Genomic DNA, 21,532 nt, shown 5'->3' with positions numbered 1-21,532 from the left:
ATTACCCAACCAGGGAACATCATCAGTGCTAGAAGGGAGCGTGGTTTGTGGAGAGGAGGAGGAGGAGGAGGAGGAGGGAGATGGAGGACAATGACAGATGGGGTCTATCAGCTTTAGAAGGAGTGGGATTTGCAGGGGAGGAAGGAGGAGGAGGAGGAAGACTATGAGGTCCTTGGAGCTCTCTAAGCTTGCTTGATTTCTTGCAAACGTTTAATTACCCAACCAGGGAACACCATCAGTGCTAGAAGGGAGGGAGCATTGATCTCTAGAGATCAGAGATCTAGAGGTGAACACCATGATCAATAGTGGACCAACAATCGAACAGTAAACAGCAGCCCAATCAAGAAACCAGCACGAACACTTCCACCAACACTGACCGGCCGAGCCACGTGTATATAAAATAAGAGCAAACCCCACGCCCTTCTTGCCCTGATGATGTTACCTAGTTGGGTCATGAAATGTCTGCATGCAAGCAACCATGCTCAGAGAGCACCAAGGACCTCACACTAACCCTTGTCACTCTGAGGACTCTTCTCCATCAACTAACACCCACAGATGGACCGCGCCCAGCCTCTCCAAGGCCCACTGAACCATTGTGGTTAGGAGCCGCTGATAGAACTTCATCTTCTTTTTAATTCTCTCTGCTCATGGCTACTCCTGCTTAACTGCTCAGCAAATTCTGGAGGTTAGTTACAATCTGGGCAGGAGGAAATAGCCAAGCAGAGGACAATCCTTCTTCTTTTGAGACGACACCAAAACTTCACCTGCTTTGGTCATAGGACACTAGGAGATACGGCCTAGGTAAAATTATTCTACCGGCAAAAGTTGAGGAAAAGTAGAATGGAAAGATAATGCATTGGCTGAATGGAGAGTCTCACTGGAAAATCCTTGGAAGAGCTACCCATTACTCTTGGAAAAGTTGAGGGAAGGATGGACTGGATCAAAGAGATGATGACACTGTCCTTGGAACGGCTATTGATTATTGCTGGGGACCAGCTGAGGTGGTGGACATTGGTTCCTGCAATCTCCAGAAGTTAGAATGGGCTTGATGGCATCTACGTCTATCTGGAAACTCTGATCTTACTCCAACCATGCTCTTGTGTCCATCAACTTTCTTGGGTACGTGTGAGTTCTTGCGTTATGCAAGTTGGAGAAGCATGCAGTGGTGTACACGAGTCTATTCTGCAAGTCACAACACACAGGACTGTGGTTTCTAGGAGGGCAGGGTCTTTCGTTGTCCACACAAACACAATTCTCTTACAGGAGGAATCAAACTTACCAATCTATGAAAGATGTCTATAACCTTCACCTTGGAGAAGTTGGGAGATTTGATTTCCGGTCTCTGGTGTGTTTTGGCTAGAAGGACACAAGAGGAGGGAAAACGTTACAACTTTGGAACCTGGTTTCTTCCATACTTTAGTTCACACTGGAGAGGGATTTAAGACAAAAGAAAAGTATGCTTTCCATTCACCCAAATACAGAATTTGACTCCAGGCAAGTTCCAGGTCCTTCAGCCTAGATCTCAGGACAACCCAGAGCAGGGGTCACCAACCTTTCGGACCTCAGGGACCACGACATTCATAATTTTAAATCCCGCGGACCTCTAATAGGATCTGCCTAATGACTGGCTGGATGGGCGTGGCTAGGTAGTCCTGTGGCTGGGTGGGTGTGGCGAACCGGGTGTCACTCAAGTCGAGGGGCGCCTCACTCACCCTCCCCTCCCAGCCACTACTCGCCTGCCTGCCCGGGCTCCTTAGGGCCCCAATAAGGAGCTGTTGTTGGAGCCACTACAAGAAAGGGTTGGCAAAATAGCTGGCTCAGTTCAAATTGGATCTGACCGAGAAGGAGGCTCAGCAGAAGCACCTCACTGAGGACTACCAGCATAGGCTTTCCAAGCAGAGGGAAGACCTGTGGGAGTGCAAGGCCAGGTACCAGTGCCTGGAGGCTCAGCAGGCTGAGATGGTCAGCCAGTTCCAGGCCATGATGCAGCCCCACTGGAACGAGGCCCTCCGGCTCTTCGCCACCAGCGGCTCTTCCCTCCAGCCTTCGCCCAAAGCCCCCCACCAGGAGGCTGAAGCAGACCCCAAGTTGGAATTTCCGCCCCCTTCTGCCCCACACAAAAAGCCCCCGAAGGGGGAGACTCTCTGCAGCAACACAAGCGTTCATTGCACATATCCGTCCCAGGGGCTGTACTTTGAGGACCCCGGATTGAGTGCAATATAAAAAATGCAAATAATTTTTCTGTGGACCAACATTTTCTCGTGGACCACCAGTTGGTGACCGTTGACCTAGAACAGAGCTGGAATGACCCTTAGAACTTCAGAAGCCATGGAGGGAGAGTTTAACCCAATTCAGTGAGCATAATCAGTCCTCTGATCCTTCAGTGAAACACCAAAGCAACATGTCTTTGCTACTGGTCAATGGAGGTCATGGTTGAACCCAACCATGTTGTGTGGTCTGCTCCAAAACCTCTTGTGTTGGCAGTACCTCCATGAAAATGTAACTCTGTGGCTTAAGAGTCCTCTTGGACTCATGGTTACTATTGGAAGGGTAGGTAGAAGCTGTGTCCCAGACATCTTCACCCTGTTTTGGTCAACGTGTTGGCTGCAACCCAACTAGACAGGTTGGACACTCATTCATGTCCTTGTCACCACAGGGCAAAATACTGCAATGTATGGCAAGTGGCACCCTGCCTCCCCCTTGACGACTGCTCAGAAACTGGAATTGGAGCAACTGTGGCTACTTGCATGCCAACAGGCCACAACTGTTATGGCTACCTTTCATCTATGCTGTGGGTGTTGTATTACACAAGGTTTCCAGGCACAATTCCAAGTATTAATTTAACCTTTAAAGCCCTACATGGCTTTGCTTTTAGATCTTAGATGTCATTGCCTAGTGAAAAGAAGGACTAGGGGTGACAGTGGTCTTCCAGTAGTTGAGGGGCTGCCCCAAAGAAGAACAGGGGGTCAAATTATTCCCCAAAGCACCAGAAGGCCAAACAAGAAACAACGGATGGAAACTCATCAAAGAGAGAAGCAACCTGGAATCAAGGAGAAACTTCCTAACAGGGAGGACAATTCACCAGTGGAACAGTTTGCCTCCAGATGTTACAGGAGCTCCATCACTGGAGAATTTTAAGAGGAGACTGGACAGCCCATTTGTCTGGAGTGCTATAAGGGCTACTGCCGGTGCAGGGGGTTGGACTAGAAGACTTCCAAGTCTCCTTCCAACTCAGTCATTCTGGTATTATTCCAATTTTACCCCTTTTTGAGCCGATTGTTCACTTGGCAGGTCAGGGATAGCGAACACCAAATTTCTCTTAAGTTCACCTCCCCCCCCAACCCCTCCCCCCCAGTTACAGGAACTGGGTATGTCTAGTCTAGAGAAAAGAAGAGCCATGGGTAACATGATAGCAGTCCTCCAATATCTAGGGGGGTGTCAGAAAGAAGAGTGTGTGTGTGGGGGGGTCAACCTATTCTCCGAAGCCCCTGAAGGCAGGACAAGAAGCAACGGCTGGAAACTCATCAAGGAAAGAAGTAAGCTGGAAATAAGGAGAAACTTCCTGACAGTGAGAACAATTAATCAGTGGAACCGTTCCAGAAGTTGTCTTCTGGAGGTGTTCAAGAAGAGATTGGACAGTCGTTGGTCTGAAATGGTCCGGGGTCTCCTGCTGGAGCAGGGAGGTAGGGCTAGATGACCTCCAAGGTCCCTTCCCACTCTTGTTATTCTATATTCTGTTTTCAGATCTAAACAAGATTGGATTGGTAACCTGAGGAATCCCACAACCTGTTAGGAGAGAGAGACAAAAGTCAAACCCCTCCACTTGTCCACTTACGATGGATATCTGGGGCTTCTGCTGTTTCAAAAAAATCTTCCTCATGGTCAATTTCGGAGTATTTCCCGAGGGACCGTTTGTGGGCCAGTGAGAGGACCTCCTGCAAGATATCCATCTTCCTCAAGACCTTGCACAAGCTGTGGATCCTCATGGCCTCCTCATGCTCGATTATGGCTTTCTTGAGGTGAGCTTTGCCTGCAAAAAACACAACACACACACACGTCCACCTCGGAGAACCAAAACCCAGAGCCCAACGACACAGCCTTGGTGCAATTGTGTCGAGAAAGAACCTAAAATGGGACATAACTCGCTTAACGACTGCGTTGGTTAGGAGTGTAAACGTGGGGCTCAGTTGTAATCAAAAGTTAGATGTGGAGACTCTGGAAAGAGCGCAGAGAAGAGCAACAAAGATGATTAGGGGATTGGGGGCTAAAACATATGAAGAACGGTTGCAGGAACTGGGTATGTCTAGTTTAATGAAAAGAAGGACTAGGGGAGACAGGATAGCAGTCTTCCAATATCTCAGGGGTTGCCACAAAGAAGAGGGAGTCAAGCTATTCTCCAAGGCACCTGAGGGTAGAACAAGAAGCAATGGATGAAAACTAATCAAGGAGAGAAGCAACCTGGAACTAAGGAGAAATTTCCTAACAGTGAGGACAATTAACCAGTGGAACAGAAGTTGCCTCCAGAAGTTGTGAATGCCCCAACACTGGAAGTCTTTAAGAAGATGTTGGATAGCCATTTGTCTGAAACGGAATAGGGTTTCCTGCCTAGGCAGGGGGTTGGACTAGAAGGCCTCCAAGGTCCCTTCCAACTCTGCTATTGTATTGTATTGTATTATAATACTTTGCAATATGGGTATTGTTATACTAGAAGGTAGAAATAAGAGGCAGAAAGTAGACATTGGAAAAACATTACTATGCATACTGCTACCGTGTTTTCCCGAAAATAAGTCAGGGTCTTATTTTCTTTTGACCCTCCGAAATAAGCAACTGGCCTTATTTTCAGGGAGGTCTTATTATTTTTGAGGTGCAGGAGGCCCCTTAACCTCGGATCAGCTGATCCCGAGAGGGCCGGAAGTTCTGTCTTGGTTTCGGGCACACTCCCAGCGTTGCTGGGCCTGCTCCTCTTTTTGTGCCCGCCACTAAGAGAAGTGACATGGCAGCTAGGGTTTGCGGGAGCGGCCTCCACGAGGCCATTTCACGGGCATGGCAGGTGCATATGGGGTGCGTATTACCCCCTTCCATCCCAGGAAATGGCAGGGACCGGCTGCGCATGTAATACAATAATACAATACAATACAATAGTAGAGTTGGAAGGGACCTTGGAGGTCTTCTAGTCCAACCCCCTGCCTAGGCAGGAAACCCTATACCGTTCCAGACAAATGGTTATCCAACATCTTCTTAAAGACTTCCAGTGTTGGGGCATTCACAACTTCTGGAGGCAAAGCTGTTCCACTGATTAATTATTCTCACTGTCGGGAAATTTCTCCTCAGTTCTAAGTTGCTTCTCTCCTTGATTAGTTTCCACCCATTGCTTCTTGTTCTACCCTCAGGTGCCTTGGAGAATAGTTTGACTCCCTCTCCGTTGTGGCAGCCCCTGAGATATTGGAAGGCTGCTATCATGTCTTTCAATCATGTGTTTAAATATTTTAGGGGAGGGCTTATTTGAGCGCATGCACTCAAAAGCCCTATTGGGCTTATTATCCGGGGAGGTTTTATTTTCGGGGAAACATGGTGCAAACTATAATACATCAGAACTCCAATGTACATGAAAAACTTAGAAGTTGAAAGATTATCATTATGTACATCTAAATCATATTATTAGTATTTTGCATAAAGCAAATTGACCCAGACAATGTACCATTCACTAAGTATTTATATATGTTGAAGGAAAAAAACACCTGATAAATAAAATTACAAAAAACCCCCCACAAAACCCCTCAATGCCCAGGAAAAGTCACAGCTGCTCCATCCATCAACATCACTGAGAAACTGCCCTAGCCAAACTGTCCTCTAAATTTTGAGAGTTGGCTGAAACACCCCCCCACACACACCGTGGTACCCTTACCCTAAATTAAAATACGATCTTCCCGAGCGGACGGAATGAGCTTAATTTTTTAAAAATGGAAGTCGTTCTGCGAGGAGACGTTCTACAATTCACACCGACAAAAAATGTTGCCCCTTATAGGAAGCAAGTCTATAGCCTGCGTGTGGCTGTTGCCGCTTGTAGAATCCACGACACAAACGAACGTCACAATACGAGAGTTCTGCTTGGTTGGCTAGGGGACAAGAGTCCTAAAGGGAAGGTTCTAGAAGCTGTGGGAGCTCCATGACTGAAGGTTTTCAAGAAGAAGGAACTTCTGCAACTGCGATTCCAAAAAAGTCCAAAATGAAAAACCTGCTTCTTCCTGGGCATGACGATCTTCCTCATCTATCAACTGGCAGGCTTAAATCCAGGAAGTCCTCTCTGGCAGTCGCTCAAGAGCTGTCTTACAACTTTGATGTCAACACACAGTGGAAAGCCAAATGGGCAGCTTTCCACTGCTACCCCCAGATACAGGCAGATCTTGTTCTGACCGAGGCTCCCCGAGAACATGAAGCAAACTCCTGGTCCCAACAAAAACCCCATTTGTTAATTGACTGTGAATTCTGCTCATTCACATCCAGAAAAGTCTTTCAAGGGAGGATTTACGGTCACAGACCTCCTCTGGCTTGGAGAGCTGCCAGGATGATATCTGCAGAACTTGGCAAGGAGTCTGGGAGAGTCACAAACCAGTGAAGCGAATTAGTTGTCTCCTGCAAACTCCACTCCCCTTTCGCTCCTCCTTTATTTCCTCTGGGAGGGGCCATTCATCGTCCACCTGTGGCCTTACTCCCAAGTCAACCCCTGTTCTTTAGCTCTTCCCTTCATCTGGCAACTCTGCGCATACACACACTGGGAACAGGCTCCAGCTGTTCTTCTGCCCCACTGATGTATGGCTCTGAAGGCAGCTGATAACTGGCATATGGCTCTGCCCCCCTCTCTGCCTCCGATACAGAGCCCTCATCAGAGCCTTCCCCAGACTCCAGGAATGGCCCATCTTCCTCCCCAACCTCCTCACTGTCCGAATCTGCTGTGGGCTCTGCTGGTGGGCCACAACAGTTACGAAGATGACCCCACACAAAAGGTGCCAGGTTTTGACCTTCCTCGCCAGCATTGGCCACTTTGAACAGGATCCCAACCTGGTGTCTGCCAGGACTCATTGCTTAAGTGGGGTCTTATCTCCACACCTTCCACCCCCCCACACCAGTGTGACTGCAGTGCTCCTCAACCAAATCTCCACCACATTGTGTCCAAATGTCCATCAAGAGCTTACACCGGCCTAATGTCTGATTTTCTTTTTTGCAACATAGACCAGCCTGACTTGAATGGCGAGACGGTTGCGAAGTGAGTTTTGTTGCACGTCACGAACTTTCTAGCCACCATTGTCAAGTGAATCACTGCAGGTGTTAAATTAGTAACCCAGTTGTTAAGTAGATCTGGCTTCCCCAGCATGACTTTGCTGGTCAGAAGTTTGCAAAAGAGAATCATGTGACCTTGGGACACTGCAACCGTCATAAATACGAGTCAGTTGCCAAGCTACCATAGTTGTAAGTTGTGGAGTACCTGGCACTATTAGAAGCCTTGTCTGACTTCTGACTTTTCTTTTTGACTTGGGTTTTTTTTGGGGAGGGGGGTGTCACTTACCTAGTCGCCGGCGGGCTTCCTGGTCTCGCAAAAGCAAGGAAGGAGCCGGTCCTTCCGGCGTGGAGACGTGAAACTGGAGGAAGGCTTTTTCATGCTCGGGAAAATCCACCTCCGACATGACTGCAGAAATAGAGAAGGTGGACAGGAAGAAGGGATGAAGAGATGCTGGACCTTTCTTGAGCTTAGACCAAGGGTGGGGAACGATGGCCCCTTTATGTATTGTGGACTTCAACTCCCAGGATTCCTGAGCCGGCATGGACCTATGGACTTCAACTCCCAGGATTCCTGAGCCGGCATGGATCTATGGACTTCAACTCCCAGAATTCCTAAGCTGGCATGGACCTATGGACTTCAACTCCCAGGATTCCTAAGCTGGCATGGACCTATGGACTTCAACTCCCAGGATTCCTGAGCCGGCATGGATCTATGGACTTCAACTCCCAGAATTCCTAAGCTGGCATGGACCTATGGACTTCAACTCCCAGGATTCCTAAGCTGGCATGGATCTATGGACTTCAACTCCCAGAATTCCTGAGCCGGCATGGATCTATGGACTTCAACTCCCAGAATTCCTAAGCCGGCATGGACCTATGGGCTTCAACTCCCAGGATTCCTGAGCCGGCATGGACCTATGGACTTCAACTCCCAGAATTCCTGATCTAGCATGGATTTGTGAACTTCAACTCCCAGAAGATAACTAACAATCCGAACTGGTCTCTCCATACATCATCCTTAGCGGACTGTGCAAACCAGCGTCTGCATTTCCTGCATCAGATGAGGAGAACACCTCTTTCCCCTTCTGTCCTGGCCACTTTTGACAGAGCCACGATCAAGCATGTTTTAGCAAACTGCATCCCTGTTTGGCTTGGTGGCAGCAGCAGCACTTCAGATAGAAAGTCCCTACAGAGAGTGGTGAGGACAGTGGAGATGATTATAGGAAGCTCACTTCCCCATTATTCAGGATAATGCTTATAAGCGCTATGTGCTTAGAGCTCAAACCATTGTTAGAAACCCCACACACCCACCTTAAGGGTCTGTTTTTGTTGTTCCCCTCTGGGAGGGGGTTTCAAAGTATTTCTAGCAGGACTACAAAGTTCTGTAACTGCTTTGTTCCGTCTAGGAAACTCGGAATATTCATTTTTCTCATCATGTATATGAACACATCCAAACTAGACTATGTTATTTCTCTGTGTCATTGAATATTTGTGAGTATGTGCATAATTTTGTATTTATTTATTTTGTCATGTTTATGTTGTGCATAAGGAGAGAAAGGGAGGAAGGAAGAGGGAAGAAGAAAGGGAAGGAGGGAGGGAGGTAGAAAAGGAAGGGAGGGAGGGAGGGAGGAAGGAAGGAGGGAAGATGAGAAGGGAAGGAGGAAAGGAAGAAGGAAGGGATGGAGGGAGGAAGGGAAGAAGGAAGCGGGGGAGGAAGGAATGAAGGGAGGAAGGAGAGAAGGGGAGGGGGGAGAAAGAAGGAAAATATGAGAAGGAAGGGAGGGAGGGTAGGAAGGCAAGAAGAAAGAGAGGGGGAAGAAAAACGGAGAAAGGAGAGAAGGGAGGACGACAGGAAGATGAGAAGGGAAGGAGGAAAGGAAGGGATGGAGGGAGGAAGGTAAGAAGGGAGTGGGGGAGGAAGGAATGAAGGGGGAAGGAGAGAAGGGGAGGGAGGGAGGAAGAAAGAAAGAAGGAAATAATATGAAAAGGGAGAGAGGGAGGAAGGCAGGAAGGTAAGAAGGGAGTGGGGAATGAAAGAATGAAGGGAGAAAGGAGAGAAGGGGAGGAAGAAAGAAGAAAATTTGAGAAGGAAGGGAGGGAGGGTAGGCAGGAAGGAAGAAAGGGAGTGGGAAGAAAAATGGAGGAAGGGGAGAAGGGAGGACAGCAGGAAGATGAGAAGGGAAGGAGGAAGGGAAGGAAGAGAGGGGGGAAGGGAAGACGGTGGAAGGAAGAAAAGGTAGGAAGGAAGGAAGAAGGAAAGAAAATGAAAAGAAAAGAAGGGAGGGAAGGCGGAAGGAAGAAAGGAAAGGGAAAAAAAGAGGCTTCAGCATATAACATGGTGCCCTATATAGAGCTCAGACCTCCTTCCTCCCTACATAAGGACCTCCCCTCACAGCCTTATCCCCCTCCTCAGACCATCCTCTGTGCAGACAAGAGAAGCCCATGGTTACTCACAGGGGCAGTCACAAAGGGCAACCGCGGCGTAGTAGTGCGAGAGAGCCTTGAAGTGCTCTGCTTTGACGTGCACCATGGAGGTCCAGGAGAAAGGCACGTAGTCCTTGACGTGGGGCTGGGCCATGGTCTGGTGCACCAAGGAGTAGACCTCTTCCACCTGGGAAGGCAAAGAGGGGCCACGCTGAGGATGGGAAGTCCAAGGAGGCAAGCAAGGAAGAGGACAGCGTCCCCGCATGGCCACCAGTAGCACATCTGCCTTGGCTTCCATAGCCTGGTGTGTTGGGTTTGTTCATGGTGGTGAACATCTGCAGCTCAGGTTGAGGATGAAGTTGGGGTCCTGTCAGGTGGGGGTCATTGGGAGGGGTGGTGATGGATGGGGAGGGGTTATGGGGGTTGGCCCTCCATAAGCAATTCCATCCACAGACCCATCGACCTACAACCAACCTATGAAGCCCTCAAAGTCGAAACCACCTGCACAGCCAACCAGAGGCGGCATTCACCTTCCACCAACCCACCCAAGTCCCCCCACAACCAGCCCTTCACCTGCCACCGACCCTCACCTGATGTGACCTTCCCTCACAAGACTCTCAGCTGACATGGCCCACATTGACCCATCACAAGGCCCTCACCTGATGTGACCCTCCCTTGCTTTGAGCCTCACAAGATCTTCCCATGACATAACCCACACCTGGTGTAACCATCACCTGACCCATCGCAAGACTCTCACCTGATGCAACTCATCTCATGTCCTCCCCAGACATGAACCACACCTGCCATGATCCACACCTGACCCACCACAAGATCCTTACCAGACGTGACACACACCTAACCCTCACCTGATGTGACCTACCCATCACCTCACCCATCACAAGACCCACACTTGACCCATCACAAGAACCTTACTTGACATGACTCACACCTGACCCATCACAAGACCCTCACCTGATGTGACCTCCCCATTACCCTCACCTGACCCATCACCTTTACCAGACATGACCCACACCTGACCCATCACCTGAGCCTCACTTGACCCATCACAAGACCCTCAGTTGACATGACCCATACCTGACCCATCACCCGAGCCTCACTTGACCCATCACAAGACCCTCACTTGACATGACCCACACCTGACCCATCACCTGAGCCTCACTTGACCCATCACAAGACCATCAGTTGACATGACCCATACCTGACCCATCACCCGAGCCTCACTTGACCCATCACAAGACCCTCACTTGACATGACCCATACCTGACCCATCACCCGAGCCTCACTTGACCCATCACAAGACCCTCACTTGACATGACCCACACCTGACCCATCACCCGAGCCTCACTTGACCCATCACAAGACCCTCACTTGACATGACCCACACCTGACCCATCACCCGAGCCTCACTTGACCCATCACAAGACCCTCACTTGACATGACCCACACCTGACCCATCACCCGAGCCTCACTTGACCCATCACAAGACCCTCACTTGACATGACCCACACCTGACCCATCACCCGAGCCTCACTTGACCCATCACAAGACCCTCAGTTGACACGACCCACACTTGACCCATCACCCGAGCCTCACTTGACCCATCACAAGACCCTCACTTGACATGACCCACACCTGACCCACCACCTGAGCCTCACTTGACCCATCACAAGACCCTCACTTGACATGACCCACACCTGACCCATCACCTGAGCCTCACTTGACCCATCACAAGACCCTCAGTTGACATGACCCACACCTGACCCATCACCTGAGCCTCACTTGACCCATCACAAGACCCTCATTTGACATGACCCACACCTGACCCATCACCCGAGCCTCACTTGACCCATCACAAGACCCTCACTTGACATGACCCACACCTGACCCATCACCTGAGACTCACCTGATGTGACCTCCCCATCACCCTCCCCTCACCCACCAGCCCCTCACCTGATGTGAACCTCACCTGACGTAACCTCCCTCTCACAAGACCTACTGACCCACCCAAAGCCCTTATCAGCCGAAGGACAACACCCATACCCACTTCCCCTAAACTCTGCTGAAGACGTTACCTGGCCAGGTAACAAAATGGTTAGAAACCAACCCCCACAAGCTCAGAAAAGGAAGCTTCTCCCCCCTCACTATGCCTGCTCCCCTCTGGTGGGACTCCGGGGGCATCTGCTCCCCCTTGCCTCCCCCCCCCCGGATACCCTACCCGGGCTGCTTCCTGGGCGAGCTGCAGGTAGGCGAGGAAGTCGCTTCGTGCTCCGAGCAGGAGGACCTTCTCAAAGACGCATTCCTGCACCTGGGAGATCATCAGCCGGACCAGCATGTTGAGGGAGGGGCTGCTCATGTCGAGGCTGGGGGCGTTGGAGAAGTTCTCCTTCAGGTAGTTGAAGGCGCCTGCAAAAGGAGAGGAGATCCTCCACTTACGACCACAACGTAGCCCCGAATTTCCGCGGCTAAGCGGGACAGTTGTGAGGTGTGTCGCGTCCCGTTTTGGAAGCCTTTTCTTGCCGCGGTTGTAAAGCGAACCACCGCCGTTGCTAAGCTTAGTCACATGGTTGTAAAGTGAATCCGGTTTCCCCATCGTCAGAGGGTCGCCCAAGGCTGGAGTCAGCAATCTGTGGCTCTGGAGCCGCATGTGGCTGTTTGCTCCCCCTGCTGCGGCTCCCTGTGGCCAGTTGGCTCCACAATTGATGGGGCTTTCGGTTAGGACAGGTAGGGGGAAAAGGACACCTTGCTAGGAGGAGACTCTATGGTGGGGGAACTGGATTTCTGGTCAGGAGATGGAAAAGGACGCTGCTCTAGGAGGAGACTCTATGGTGGGGGAACTGGACTTCTGGTTGGCTCCGGAATTGAATGGGTTTCTGGTTTGGACCTTTGTGGCGCTTTGAGGGTTTAAGATTGCCGACTCCTGGCCCAAGGGATCACGTGACTTTGGGGGGGGGGGGCAATGCAACAGGCACACATACATGCCAGTTTCCAAGACTCTGGATTCTGATCACATGACCACGGGGAGGCTACCACGGTGGTAAAGGTGAAAAACGATTCCTATGTTACATTTTTTTCAGGGCTGTTGCAACTTTGAATGGTCACTAAATGAATGGCTGCAAGTCAAGGACCCCCTGCTCTCAACTGCAGGCCCATCAAAGGAGAGCTGATGCCGTTGAAGTCGATAGGTTTCAGTCTCGGGCAGCCAAGCAAAGAATTGCTATTGATTTGTTTGAGGGTTTAGCAATCTCAATATTTAAGGAGGTTTAATTCACAGCCAAATCTCTGGAGCCAGGCAGGCAAATTTCAAGGGAGGAAGGGAGGAAGGAAGGAAAGGAGAAAGGGAAGGAAGGAATGGGGAGAGGGGAAGGAAAGGAGAAAGGGAAGGAAGGAATGGGGAGAGGGGGAAGTAGGGAGGAAGATGAGAATGGGAAGGAAGGAAGGAAGGAAGGGAAAAAAGGAAAGAGGGAGGGAGGAAGATGAGAATGGGATGGGAAGGAGGAAAGGAAGAAAGTAGGGAGGGAGGAAGATGAGAATGGGATGGGAAGGAGGAAAGGAAGAAAGTAGGGAGGGAAGAAGATGAGAAGGGAAGGAGATAGGAAGATGACAAGAGGAAGGGAAGAAGGAAGGGAGATGAGAAGGGAAGGAGGAGGGAGGGAGGGAGGGAAGAAGATGAGAAGAGAGGAAGGGAGGAAGATGAGAAGGGGAAGAAGGAAGGAAAAAAGGAAGGAAGGAGTGGAGGAAGATGAGAATGGGATGGAAAGGAGGAAAGGAAGAAAGGGGGGAGGGAGAGAAGAAGAAGAGAAGGGAGGAAGAGAAGAAGATGACAAGAGAAAGGGAAGAAGGAAAAAAAGGAAGGTAGATGAGAAGGGGAAGGGAAGGACGAGGGAGGGATGGAGGGAGGACGATGAGAAAGGAAAGGGAAGGATTTGAATTCGCACCATGGGTTAAACTAAGCTGTACTGAGTTGGGGTGATTTGCCGTCTAGTGGGGAGCCACACCGCAGTCTTAGCACAGGAGTCTGCAAGGGTGGGAACTTTACGACTTGTGGACTTCAACTCCCAGAATTCCCCAGCCAGCAAGGGAATTCTGGGAATTGAAGTCCACAAATCATAAAGTTCCCAAGTTTGGAGACCTCGATCTTAGCTGATGGGGGGAAATTAGGAGATTTTATTCAGCGAAGGGAATGGTTTATTTTCTAGGCACAGGGTGGCTACGGGTAGCACCCTGTATTCTGTTCTGTTCTCTTAACAATACCTTGCTTAACAACAGAAATTCTGCTCCCAATGTGGGTCGTAAGTTGAGGAAGATCGAGCTGTGTCCTGCTAATTTTGGCGTGGATTAATATGTTGTGGCCCGCCAGCTGCCAGCGGGGCTGCTGGCAGAAGGACGATGAGGAGGTTGGGGAGGAACCTGGGCCAATTCTGGAGTCTGGGAAAGGGTCTAATGGATGCTCTGCATTGGACGCAGAGATAGACCCAGGGCCGTCCGACATTTCCCAGCCACCGGAGAGGCAGCTGCCTTTGGACGCTGAGATGAGTGGGGAGGAAGAACAGCTGGGGCCTGTTCCAGATACACATATGCACAGAGCAGTTAGGAGAGGAGAACAATGGAGGACAAGGAGTCGACTCTGGAAGCAAGACACATGTGGAAGCTGAATGGCCCCTCCCTGGCTGGGGAATAAGTAGAAGGAAAGGGGAGTGGTGGTCGTAGGAGACAACAGTTTGTATTTCTGAAGATTTTGCTCATGGTGTTCTGTGCCACAAAGACTGCTTGCCAGAACTAAATTTGCAGCCTTTCGGCTGGGAGCTCACAGCCTGGCAATTATCGCAGTCAGAACATAACATGTTGCATGAATCCCACCTCAACGCTATCTACTCCCAACTCCTAATTGGAAGAGCTAAGATGACTTCCAAGTCAACGTACCCGACGCCTTTTGGAAGGCTTCAATGGCGCAGTCCACCCCCTGCAGAGTGGTACGGTCCTGGCGCGCGCCGATCTGGGTGTACAAGGCTCCGATGTTAAAAAGCACGCTTCCTTTCTCAAACGCCAGGGCCCGCTGGTGAGAGGGCACTCCCGTCAGCGAATCGTACCTGGGAAGAAGGGCAGAGGGTAAGACCAAGGAGGTGGAGAAACAACGGTGTTACCAAGAAAGGAGAATGTTTTGTAGCTGGGGGTTGAAGTGTGGGGTCCTTGGCGGTGTCTGAGCTGGGTGGTTTTCTTGCAGACGTTTCATGACCCAACTAGGTAACATCATCAGTGTTACAAGAAAGGGAGGAGGAGGAGGAGGAAAAGGGGGATGATGATGATTATGACGATGACTGTGGGGTCCTGGATGATCTCTGAGCTTGGTTATTTTCTTGCAGATGTTTCATTACCCTACTAGGTAACATTATCAGTGCTAGAAGAAACAATGGTGTCCGGACTGTAGTAGCAGGAGGACTGTGGGGTCCTTGGTGCTCTCAGGAGTTGGTAGTTCTCCATAGCGCTGCTTGGAGAGTACAAGGATTGGGTTAACACAGCCTGTTTGCCCATGGACTGAGTAGATTTTTTCCCCTCTGGCCACGCCTCCTTTGCCTCTTCTGGCTCAGTTTTAAAAACTCAGTCCGCCCGGTAGGACGAGTTTGGGGAACACTCAGCATTGAGCAAATAGGCTGGGTTCTCCAATAGTAATTTTATGTGATATTTAGCTGTTATTAGGATTTTTCCCCAGGTTTTATTATTTTGATTTTTTATTTTCCCTTATAAAGGTTTGTGGAGAGGAGGTGGTGGAGGAGGAGGGAGTGGTGGAGGAAGAGGAGGTGGAGAAGGAGATGGTGGTGGTGGAGGAGGAGGTGGTGGAGGAAGAGGAGGAGGTGGAGGTCGTGGTGGTGGTGGTAGTGGTGGAGTAGTAGTAGTAGGTGGTGGTGATGGAGGAGGTGGTGGTGGAGGAGGAGGGGGAGGAGAACTGACGGGTCCTTGGTGCTCTCTGAGCTTGGCGGTTTTCTTGCAGACATTTCATGACCCACATAGGTAACATGGTCAGTGCTGGAATGTGTAAATCCCCTCTCCCTTCTACCACTGATGATGTTCCCTAGTTGGTTCATGAAATGTCTGCAAGAAAACTGTCAAGTTCAGAGAGCAGCAGGGACCCCACAGTCCTCCCCCCTCCCCCTTCTCTATTCTGCAAACCCCACCGCTCTAGCACTGACCATGTTACCTAGTTGGGTCATGAAATGTCTGCAAGAAAATAACCAAGCTCATAAGGCACCAAGGAGCCCTCAGTCCTCCCCCGTCCTTCCTCCCACCTTCTCCTTCTCCTGCAAACCCCACTCCCTTCCAAAACTGATGATATTACCTACTTGGGTCACGAAACGTCTGTAAGAAAACCGCCAAGCTCAGAAAGCCCTACAGTTCCAACCTGAGCTACCAAGGTTTTTTTTTTTTTGTTGATTCTCTCTACACAACACCCAAAAAAGTCCCCCCCCCCCCCCACTGACCAGTGGAAGAAAAGGCCCAGATTGTGATGGAGCGAGAAGAAACGGTTGTCGAGGAAGTAGAGCTGGCTGTAATATTCCATCAGGAGCTCCAGGCCCGCCTTGTTCCGGCTGGGTGCCCGCATGGCCTGTTGAGGACACAAGACGGGAGATAAGGCAAAGAGCCATGAAGAAGAACAGAGTAGCAGAGCCGGAAGGGGGCCTTGGAGGTCATCTAGTCCAACCCTCTGCTCAAGCAGGAGACCCTATCCCAGGGATGGCAAACCTTTTTGGCACCAAGTGTCCAAACTGGAATGCGCCTGCAGGCACATGCATGGGGGTGCGCTTAGGCACCGGAAACCCAAGAGCGCCTGGTTTTTGGCTGTTTGGGAACTGCTTTCAGGATGTTTTGGGCCCGAAAAGCCCGAAAATGGCCTGAAAAATCTGTTTTTTGCCCATTTTCTGGGCTGTTTTTAGGCTGTTGTTGACCTGAAAAACAGCTCCCCAAAACAGCTTGTTTGGGGGACGTTTTTCGGGCCGTTTTCAGTCTCTTTGGCACCCGCGAAGACCAGCTGGCTAGCGCACATGTGCCAACCGGAAAGCAGAAGAGCAGCTGGCGAACAGCGCATGTGCCCACAGGGAGAGCTTTGCGTGCCACCTCTGGCACGTGTGCCATAGGTATAAGTTCGCCATCACGGCCCTATCCCATTTCAGACAAATAGTTATCCAATCTCTTCTTAAGCACTTCCAGTGTTGAAGCATTCACATCTTCTGGAGGCCAGTAGTTCCACTGGTTAATCGTTCTGTCAATGGGGTTACAGAATAACGGAACAACAGAATTGGAAGGGACCTTGGAGGTCTTCTAGTCTAACCCCCTGCAGGAGACCCTAGACCACTTCAGACAGGTGGCTGTCCGGTCTCTTCTTCAAAGCCTCCAGTGATGGGAGCAGCAGGTTGAATTCCAAAGGAGACGCCTTATCTTGGCCCAGGTGAGAGCTCCAGATTCCACTTCCTGCTCAAATGACAGGTATAGTCCTCGACTTACGACCACAACTGGCATCGTGATGCTACACCTGCCATCTTGAAAAGTTGAAAAGTTACCCTCCATGAAACACACCCAAACCCCAGAAGCCTTTGCCGATAAGTATGCAAACATCTGGAAGGTTGCAAATGAAATTCTTAAGTTCTCATTGCGATGTTAGAACTGCCATCTTGCAAACTTTCTTTCCCCCCACGCAACACACACACACACACACACACACACACACACACACACACACACACGATGCCTTTTGCCCGCAAATTCTTCTTGCTGAAAGGTGACACCCACCTGGCGTAAATCCACGAGGGTTTTCAGCTCCGCCTTGTAGGAGTCTTCGTCTTCCATGTAGTGATCTTTTATGACGGCCTGGAATTGTGCACAAAATGAAAACACAGTTGTTGTCGTCGTCCGCTCATTTGCCTGAAATTCCCCGCTTTCAAGGTCGCTGCGAAACCAAGTCCTTGACTTACGACCAGAAGGGAGTTTTCTCTTGTTCCGTGTGGACGTTTGTTAAAGGCGTTAAGCCCCATTTTTACGACCGTTCCTGCCACTGTTGTGAAGTGAGCCACGGCAGTTGTTAAGTGAGTCACAGGGTTGTTAAGTGAATCTGGCTCCCCCATGGGTCAGAGGAGATCCTGTGACACTCCCCTGCCCTCCCCCCCCCCCGGACATGGCAGGCGTCATAAGTACATGCCAGTGGTCAGGCGTCTGAATTTTGACCTCGTGACAGAGGGGATTCTTGCAATGGTCGTAACTGTGAAAAACAGTCACAGGTCACTTCTTTCAGCGCAGTCGTAACTTTGAACGGTCACTAAACGGACTGTTGTAAGTCGAGGACAACCTGTAAACAGCTTTCTTCAATTCTATCCCCCCCCAAAACCAGAGAATTTCAGCCCAGTTTCCCAAAAGAGAAACTCAGTTTTAGGGAATGAGGAATGAACGAGAGATCCACCAGATTTAAGGGTTGTTTCCCACCCACCTCTTTGCCCCCCTTAAAAGGCTGCAGACTGGATCACCGCAGCTTCCCCGAGATCTCCTTACCTTCAGAGGAGCTGCCCAGTCCAGGTCTTTGGTCTCCTTCAGCCCCAGGGGGATCATGGGGACACTAATGGAGTCACTGAGAGAGAAAGAGAGAGGGAGAGGGAGGGAGAGAGAAAAGAGAGAGAGAAAGCAAGAGAGGGAGAGACAGAGAGGAAGAGAAAAATAAGAAAAAGATGGAGAAAAGAGAGCGCAAGAGAGGAAAGAGAGAGGGGGGGAGAGAGAAAGAGGGAAAGAGAGAGAAAAAAGAGAGAGAAAGCAAGAGAGGGAGAGAGAGAGAGACAGAGAGGAAGAGAAAGAGAGAAAAAAGAGAGGGAGAGAGCAAGAGAGAAAGAGAGAGAGAGGGAGAGAAAAAGAGGGAGGGAGAGAAAGAGAAAAGAGAGAGAAAGCAAGAGAGGGAGAGAATAGAGAGAGACAAAGCAAGAGCGGGAGAGAGAGAGAAGAGAAAGAGAGATAAAAAAGAGAGGGAGAAAAGAGAAAGAGAGCGAGAAAGAGGGAGAAAGAGAGAGGGAGAGAAAGAGAAACTAGAGAGAAAGCAAGAGAGGGAGAGGGAGGGAGAAGAAGAGAAAGAGAGCTAGAAAGAGTTGAGAGAGAAAGAGAGAGAGAGAAAAAGAAAGAAGGAAGGAAGGAAGGAAGGAAGGAAGGAAAGAAAGAAAGAAAGAAAGAAAGAAAGAAAGAAAGAAAGAAAGAAAGAAAGAAAGAGAGAGAGAGAGAGAGAGAGACGGTGAGAAGGATGAGAGCAAATTTTGGAGGGGCCAGACAGGCCCAATTACAGGTATTTCTCAACTTACAACTGTTCATTTAGTGACCATTCAAAGTCACAACACCCCTGGAAAACAGGCTGTTTTTCACAGTTATGACGGTGGAAGCCTCCTCAGGGTCACGTGATCAAAGCTTGGATGCTCGGGTTCATATTTATGACGGTCGCGTGTCCCGTGTCCCGGAGTTACGTAAGCCCCTTTTGTGACTTCCTGACAAGCGAAGTCGATGGGGAAGCCAGATTCACTTAACAACCGGGTTCCTTGCTTAACAACTGTTAAGTGATTCACTCAACCAATGTTGAGTGAGACACAACTGTCTCACTTAGCGACATAAATTTTGAACTCCATTGTGGACTTTTGACTTGACTTGTCAGAAGTTCGCCAAAGAGGACCCCAGGACCCTGCAACCGTCATAAATACAAGTCAGTTGCCAAGCACCTGAATTCTGACCCTGTAACTGTGGGGAATGCTGTGTGGGAAAAGCGGTCGTAAGTCGATTTTTCCCAGCACCGTTGTAACTTCGAACCGCCGCTAAACGAACGTTTGTAAGACGAAGACCTCCCATATTGCCAAATTCTATCCCAAAGTTTAACGTTCAGAATCCGGCTCATTAAAAGTGACTCAATGATACAATAGCAGAGTTGGAAGGGACCTTGGAGGTCTTCTAGTCCAACCCCCTGCCTAGGCAGGAAACCCTATACCGTTTCAGACAGATGGCTATCCAACATCTTCTTAAAGACTTCCAGTGTTGGGGCATTCACAACTTCTGGAGGCAACTTCTGTTCCACTGATTAATTGTTCTCACTGTCAGGAAATCTCTCCTCAGTTCTAAGTTGCTTCTCTCCTTGATTAGTTTCCACCCATTGCTTCTTGTTCTGCCCTCAGGTGCCTTGTAGAATAGTTTGACTCCCTCTTCTTTGTGGCAACCCCTGAGATATTGGAAGATTGCTATCATGTCTCCCCTAGTCCTTCTTTCTATTAAACTAGACATACCCAGTTCCTGCAACCGTTCTTCATAGGGTTTAGCCTCTAGTCCCCTAATCCTATTTGTTGCTCTTCTCTGCACTCTTTCTAGAGTCTCAATATCTTTTCTACATCGTAGCGACCAAAACTGAATGCACATATTCCAAGTGTGGCCTTACCAAGGCATTATAAAGTGGCATTAACCCTTCACGTTATCACGTGTCTCAGGTGATTTGCTCGATGGCCTCGTTTGTTTGTTCCACAACATGTTCTCAACCCCGTCGGAGTTCGTCACTTCATGAGTCAACTTGGAAAACTGGCCGGGGAATTTTGAAAGTCAGGAAATCTGCTGGGAGAATTCCAGTTCTCTTCGCTTCGGAGAACCAGATTTTCTAAAGCTTATTTTGTTTACTTCTCAGGAAGAAGGAAGAGACCCAGCAGTCCTCGACTTAGGACCACAATGGAGCCCAACATTTCAGTCGTTAAGTGAGCTTTGCCCCCCATTTTACGACCTTCCTTGCCGTCAGCGGTTAAGTGGAATCACTGCAGGGGATAAAGTTAGGAACCCCGGTTGTTAAGCGAATCTTGGCTTCCCAAGATTGATTTTGCTCGTTGGAAGGTCGGGAAAAAGGGATCCTCTGAACTTAGGGCACAGCGACGGTTGTAAGGATGAGTCAGTTGTCTGTTGAATTTTGATCACGTGACCCTGGGAATGCTTAGGTCGTAAGCGCGAAAAACAGTCCAAAGTCACTTCTCCCCCCCCCAGTGCCGTCGTAACTTTGAAAGGTCACTAAATGAACCGTTGCAAGTTGAGGGCTACCTGCAATCTACCCAATGGCTTGTATAGATAGTCCTCCACTTACGACTGGTTGCTTAGCAGGTCAGAAGCACCTCCCCCCCCGAAGATTCTTCAATTGGTTCTGAACAGAGGTGGATTTCATATAATTGTACCACCAGTTCGCTGCACACCGAAACTGTGCGCGCGCACGCACACACACACACACACACGCTTTGTGAGCATGCGTGCCTTTCACACATGCACTTTGCTTGCACGCGGCTTAGAAAACGTGGCTAAATAGGACGAATAGAGCCGGGGCAGGTTGCTAATACTGGTTCGCCCGAACCAATCTGAACCGGCTGAATACCACCACTGGTTCTGAAGTTCTGACGGCTGACTCCCTTCTTGTAGCTGGCAACTGGCCTGCATTTATGGCCCTTAACGTCATTCACATGACCTTGTTTTAAGATGCCTTTGCCAAAAAGTGGCCGTTTCAGTTTTCAGCCAAAGGGCTCCATTTGTTTGCTTAATGACCATGGTGTTTATTAACAACCGCCACATAAAAGGTTCTAAAATCAGGCTGGTCGTATGGGTGACCTGTTTTACGACTGTAATGGGCAGCAGGCTCCATTACGGTCGCTAAGTCGAGGACAACTTGAGAAAGTCCAAGATTGCATTCCAGAGATGTCCAGTGAAACGGCAAAGGGTGACAAGAGGTGGGAATTAAATTGCATAGGAAAACGTACCATATTTTTCGGAGTATAACACACATTCCCTC

General features: G+C 49.6%; 1 protein-coding gene across 2 annotated transcripts in view; it reads right to left on the bottom strand.

Moving 5' to 3' along the window:
* Positions 1–21,532, bottom strand: part of RHPN1 (rhophilin Rho GTPase binding protein 1) — a 52,920-nt gene that overhangs the window by 6,851 nt on the left and 24,537 nt on the right. The window contains exons 4-12 of one of the 2 annotated variants that reach the window (XM_081951961.1): positions 18,256–18,331; positions 17,503–17,580; positions 16,197–16,321; positions 14,644–14,810; positions 11,939–12,126; positions 9,733–9,889; positions 7,565–7,684; positions 3,836–4,030; positions 1,280–1,356 (exon numbers count right to left, since the gene is read on the bottom strand). In XM_081951961.1, the coding sequence (XP_081808087.1) occupies positions 1,280–1,356; positions 3,836–4,030; positions 7,565–7,684; positions 9,733–9,889; positions 11,939–12,126; positions 14,644–14,810; positions 16,197–16,321; positions 17,503–17,580; positions 18,256–18,331 (1,183 nt within the window). The remainder of the gene's footprint in view (positions 1–1,279; positions 1,357–3,835; positions 4,031–7,564; positions 7,685–9,732; positions 9,890–11,938; positions 12,127–14,643; positions 14,811–16,196; positions 16,322–17,502; positions 17,581–18,255; positions 18,332–21,532) is intronic. The other variant, XM_081951962.1, reaches the window with a different exon arrangement.

Source organism: Natrix helvetica, assembly GCF_964273705.1.
Source record: "Natrix helvetica genome assembly, chromosome: 4".
NCBI classification, from domain to species: Eukaryota; Metazoa; Chordata; class Lepidosauria; order Squamata; family Natricidae; genus Natrix; species Natrix helvetica.
Note: the sequence above shows the minus strand (reverse complement) of the source record. Positions and strands in the feature narration are given on the sequence as shown.